At 51.4% G+C, this 6,112-nt stretch overlaps 1 protein-coding gene across 1 annotated transcript; it reads right to left on the bottom strand.

Moving 5' to 3' along the window:
- Window positions 1-5,777: 5,777 nt before the first annotated feature.
- On the bottom strand, window positions 5,778-6,065 carry CHC_T00002129001 (hypothetical protein). The gene has a single exon (XM_005713070.1). The coding sequence runs from the start codon at window positions 6,063-6,065 to the stop codon at window positions 5,778-5,780; it is 288 nt and encodes a 95-aa protein (XP_005713127.1).
- Between the last annotated feature and the right edge of the window lie 47 nt (window positions 6,066-6,112).

The raw sequence follows: 6,112 nt of genomic DNA, 5'->3' as shown, positions 1-6,112 counted from the left end.
TCTCGCTCATTGCCAAATCATCCAAGACTCCCTACTTGCTATGATGCATTTTTCGTCCGGATCTTCCGGTCGAGCAACCGAGATATGCACTTATAGGCTACAAAATGGGGAGAACAACATCCGGAACATCTTCATCGGCCACCACTCCGAAATTTTGTTCAACCCTGGCTACTGCAAGTCAAGGGCCGCGCTCGGTTACAACCGCGCAGTGTACCGATTTCCCGACAAGCAAACTTCGTTCCGAATGATCTCATACTTGTCGGTCATTCGCCCTTTGGAATGCGAAATGGTCAGAGCTCTCCATGGTGACGAAGCCATGAGAACCCATTGGACATTCTTATTCGCCAACAACGGCCAACGTTTCTCACCGGCACGTGTCACAAAGGTCATCAGGACTGCCCTGCAATCCAGGAGCATTCACATCTCCTTCAAGGATTACAGGCAGTTCACCAGTGGAATGGTTCCGCTTATATGTCAGAATAAGCTCCACAGCAGCATGAATGACATATTGGCAGAACACACCACAGCCGGACACCAACAAGCTGCGCATACCTCCTCTATCGCCCACAAACACTACGGACGAACTACCTCGCTAATGCCCGACTGTCCCGCCGCCACGCTAACAAAGCACCGCCAATTCTCCCATGAATGGCACCGCCATCTGAAGCTGCCGTCATTTTATAGTGACCGCGCTTCTTCACAACCGCTCCCCCTCCAACATTCACAGCAACTCCAGTCTCGAGTGACCTCGCTATCCCAACATGAGCTGCAGCCTGTCTTCCAGGTTCATCAACCGAAACCCCTCCTTCATGCTCTCAACGGAAGCACAGCAAACGAACTGCAACAACTGCAGCCAAACCCCTCTGCTCTCAAATTCCCCAACAATTTCTCTGTAGGGTCCCACTCCAATCACAGTATTCGCCTCGATAACCCCCCGAACCATATCCTCCCCCCCTCGTCAGGCCTCTACTGTCCGCTCTCAAAAAGGCCACACGTTCTAAATCTGCGGAATTCATGTCTCAAACGCAGTTTGCTGTCACAGCCACTGTGTCCGCGTCGCAGAACAACTCCCTCGTACTGATGCCCACCGCATCAGGCAAGTCTATGGCAGTCCTTCTACCAGCTTTCATGGAAAAGAATATCAAGTCCACTATCGTAGTCGTTCCCCTCAAGGCCCTTGTATCGGAGTACATGAGGCGCGCGACAAACTTCGCCCTACTCGCATCACATTGCGCGAATGGATTGAACCGGCGTTTAAAGGGGTTCTCTCGTCGTTAAAAATCGAAACAGGCGGTGGTTTGGGTAAAGAAAGATGCCACTACGAGCGATGAGCATGAGTCACAGTAAAGGTTTGAAAAGGTAGTTTGCTGTTGTCACTGTGTGACTACCTGTAACAAGATCACAATGTGATCTTGAGCCGTGACCATACTGTGACAATCATAACAACGGTATATCGGGCAGTTACCATGCGTGTCATCATCCAGTCACAGATGTATGATCAGAGAAACGAGTGTGACGTCATCTGTTTACGAGGACCAGCCGGAACGGAACTTTTGACCAATTATTTTTGAAAAACATTCTCGTTTTGAATTCTGAAACCAAGCATTTGGGGGAGCATTACGTGCGCCAATATACCGAAAATAAATCAAAAACATTGCTTTCCTCACCATGGGCGGTGTTCAAATGCAACCAGATAGAATTAAAATCGACCAAATTTCGAACACAGAAGCAACTGTATACGGTGCTCAAATTTGTCGCTAAAGGCGGTTCGATTTCGGTACCGTTTTGCTTCAAAATACAAGCAGAGATTCTATTAGGGACACCATCGCAATCGCAGTTGCCACCTCCACATCAAGATCAAAATCAAATCCATCTCGAGCCTCAACGGCAAAACCATATCGGAGCCACCACATCCACGCAGCACAACTTCGATGAAATGCTTCTCTTGCTTGAGCAATCCGCTCCAACCAACCCCCCTCCAGCCCCTCCAGTTCGAAGAATCCTTAGCTTCTCCCCACAACAATCAAGTGAACGCTTGCTGCCTTCAGCATCACCTTCAATGCAGCAAGCACCATTTCCAGTCCGTCCACGGTCACTTCCGATGGCGTCACCATCTTTGAAGCAAGTCCTTTCGGGCAAACGGCCCGCATCACTTCCACCATCGGGAAGAAATTCATTCAAGAGCTTACGAACTTCTCCCAGTATGGCGCGCCAAACCCAACCTAATGTTCCCACAAACCCTTTGCCTTCCCCGTCCCCTCCCCTATCGTTGCCATTTAGTCACTTCCAGGCAATTGACACCGAATCGACGGTTAATTTAGTAACTCAATTCCTCTTCCTAACCAAGACGACGTGTCTCTTATGCCACGCTTCTCCCCGCCGTTCCGGTACGGAACATCCTCAGAATGACTGTCCATTCATGGAAAGAAGCTGCTATGCCTGTTTCTCTACGACCCATTTCGTCCCGTCTTGCCCCGTCCCAAGAAAAGTCCCTCTCAAGTGCTATGATTGCCGCCTCTCGCACTGCCTTGGCCAACCACTTCACCCCACATTTGGCCAATACGGTCGTTGCGATCTACGTCCTATGATATCACTCGCCTGGAACCTTTGGCGAATGAAGTCTTTCCAGCAACAGATCGCTGAAAACCTGTTCCCTTCCGAAATCCTTTGCCGCTTCAACTCCGTTCTCCGTGACCGCCCGGCCCGGGTCACTGAGAAGGACTTAGCCGTCATCTTCTCGGATGCATCCATAGAGTCCGCTGACGAGAATAACGACGATATGCCTCTGACAATATGGCTCCCACTGGCTTGGGCCATACATCAAGGTCTTCTCCAACTGGACTGCCAGTAGTTTTCGATATCCACATACTGCAGTATTAGGACCACATTTTCAATAATCTCTCAACGATAGAAAGCTTCAATCTTCTCGAAAACGGAACCATTCACATGTCACAGCGATCCTCACATTTCCATGTGCCCGTGCGATCACTACCCGCCGTTTTTGTTGAATCATTCATTTATACATCTTCTACGTCGCGCCATATCCAACTGCTATGCTCACCAATTGTGCCGTTTTGCTGTTTCTCCACTACACAAACAACCCCACAAAATTTACACTTGTGCTTTCGTAACGGCCATCTACTACCGAAGTAGCTGAAACAGAAAAGAAACATGCAAACGCACCGTTCAGGCCCCTTGCAAGACGCGTCTTGCGAGTAGACCTCTCCAAAGTATCATTCTCGCACCCTTCCAAAACGCATCGTTCTCGCGCCCCTCCAGAACGCATCATGGGCGCACCCCTCTCGAACGTATCATTCTCGCACCCCTTCAGAACGCATCGTGGGCGCAACCCTCCCGAACGTATCATTCTCGCACCCTTCCAAAACGCATCGTTCTCGCGCCCCTCCAGAACGCATCATGGGCGCACCCCTCTCGAACGTATCATTCTCGCACCCCTTCAGAACGCATCGTGGGCGCACCCCTCCCGAACATATCATTCTCGCACCCTTCCAAAACGCATCGTTCTCGCGCCCCTCCAGAACGCATCATGGGCGCACCCCTCTCGAACGTATCATTCTCGCACCCCTTCAGAACGCATCGTGGGCGCACCCCTCCCGAACGTATCATTCTCGCACCCTTCCAAAATGCATTGTTCTCGCGCCCCTCCAGAACGCATCATGGGCGCACCCCTCCCGAACGCATCATTCTCGCACCCCCCTAGAACGCGTCGTGGGCGCACCCGTCCCGAACGTATCATTCTCGCACCCTTCCAAAATGCATTGTTCTCGCGCCCCTCCAGACCGCATCATGGGCGCACCCCTCCCGATCGCATCAATCTCGCACCCCCTTAGAACGCGTCGTGGCAGCACCCCTCTCGAACGTATCATTCTGGCATCTCTCTAAAACGAATGATGAGCGCACCCCTATAGAACACATCACGAGCGCACCCCTCTCCAACGTAGCATTCTGGCACCCCTTCCAACGCATCATTCTCGCACCCCCTCAGCTCGCATCCTAGACGCACCTCTCCAGAACGCATCGTGCGCGCATCCCTCCCCAACGCATCTCTGACACACCCGTCCAAAATGCGTCGTTGAGGCAACGATCATCGAAACCTGCATACGGCGCTTTTCAATTTCGCGCAGTAAATAACTTAGAAAGCTTTGATGTTCAGGACATAAATTACTCCGCCTTATTGTGTAATTCAAATAAATTAAATTAATTACCTTATGCCTTATTGTGTAATTCGTACATGCGCATTAGGACACTGTTAGTGCAGTATAAGGCCCTGCCACTAAATCTGCCTGCTGTAATTGCCCCACCCAGCACGATACGTTTTGGGCATCTGACAATCTTGCCAGACGAGGGACACGGTACGTGATAAAATATGAAGTTAATAATATTGCTCATGCGCCTCTAATCGCACACGGCAAAAATTAAATTTTGCGTACTGACATTTTATTAGCTGTGCGCCGCCGTCGGCAAAATTTTAGTCAGAAATTCCCAACAGCAATATTGCCAATACAGCGCGTATGGGGGTGCCGCCGTGTAAATCGGCCTAAAACGTATCGTCCCACCAGAAAACTGTCGCCGTTAAAACCGCCCGGCACGATACGTTTTGGGTCATATACCGTAGACAGTACCAAAATCGCACATACGTCGAATCAGGCCTGGACGATACGTTTTTTGTCATTACGTATCGATCCTGACATGTGCCAAAAACGTATCGTCCCGCGGGAACTGACGCCAGAACTAAACATAGGGCGGGCGCGTTGGAGGAGGGGCAACAGGAGTACGGAAGGGGAGCGGTGTGGTTCCAGAGAACGTGCGGATGAGATTGTCTCATACAGTATGTGGTCATTCAGGGCGGGGGAAGGAGTGGAACGGACAGAGTAAGTGAGATCAGTAGTGAACCAATAGACGCGCGTTACGAGGAGCGCCAGCCAGTAGATGCGCGTCGGGATTCAGGGGCGTGAATAGGGGAACCGCGAATGATATCGTGACAGCGACGAACGGGATCAATGACGCGACATGACAGCGAGGATGACGTCCATCCGGCCAACGGTTGCGGTCGGATGCATGTCGGCAATTTTCGACGTCCATCCGGTATGATAAAATAATCAAATTTGGCCCTGTGCGCATTGAAATTTTTCCAGATTTTTTTCTAGCCAATGCGCACTCCGTCAGACCGAAGTAAATTTGCGCTTAATTTCAGCCCACCTGAACGCGCGTCTGTTCGGACATGGGTATAGGAAATATCCCAATATCTATATTATAAAAGGAAATATCCCCTAATCGCCACCGATGGCGAGGGCACGGCGCGCAACGACGCGCGACGACAATCCCTATCCTGATCGTCCCCCGCGCAATCAGAAAATCATCCCAAAATTTGTCATAATTTCCCGCGAAAACAATTTCTGCCAAAAAATCAGAGCACGGTTCCTGATTGGTGCGCTGTCGTCTGAGGAAGAAATCTTCCCAAAATTAAATCATGGCATGCGCCGTGATTAGCGACAAAAAGTTCTAATTGGGGCTGACAGTACACGTGTGTGCGCGCTCTTCGGTCCCGCGCGTACACGTGTACACGTGCGCCCCCTGTACTCGAGGGTACACGTGATGGTACTGTAGAGCATCGAGCCCTACAGTAACCGATCCGATTCTGAGTTGATCTAATCTAAAATAAAGCGTTCACATGTGCTTGTAGGGAGGCCTGTGCTTGCTTCCCCGACCCGATCCTTCTCCTCAGATCATCCCTCGCCTGCGTCCGTCCCTCACCTTCACCCTATCCAGTTTCTTCTGACCACTCCCTCACCATGGTTTCCGCGGCATTCGTCCTTCCGTCCGCCGTCTCCTCCCCCTGGCTCAAGCCTACTGTTCACCGGCCACACCAATGGCCTCCGCTCAATACGCGCCGCCTTCCCGTCCGTCCCGCGCACAGCCCGCATGTCCGTCCAGGAGGTCCCCAAGGAGAGCTTGAAGGCTGTCATACCGGACGAAACCGAACGTCGTCTCAACATCGGTATCATCGGAGCTGGTCGCATTGGCCAGGTCCACGCCGACAACATCACCTTCTGTCTCCGCAACGCCAACCTTGTCGGCGTCTCCTCGGGCT

This window comes from Chondrus crispus, genomic scaffold (assembly GCF_000350225.1).
Source record: "Chondrus crispus Stackhouse genomic scaffold, scaffold_126, whole genome shotgun sequence".
In the NCBI taxonomy this organism is placed as follows: domain Eukaryota; phylum Rhodophyta; class Florideophyceae; order Gigartinales; family Gigartinaceae; genus Chondrus; species Chondrus crispus.
This window is presented reverse-complemented; position numbering and strand designations above follow the sequence as displayed.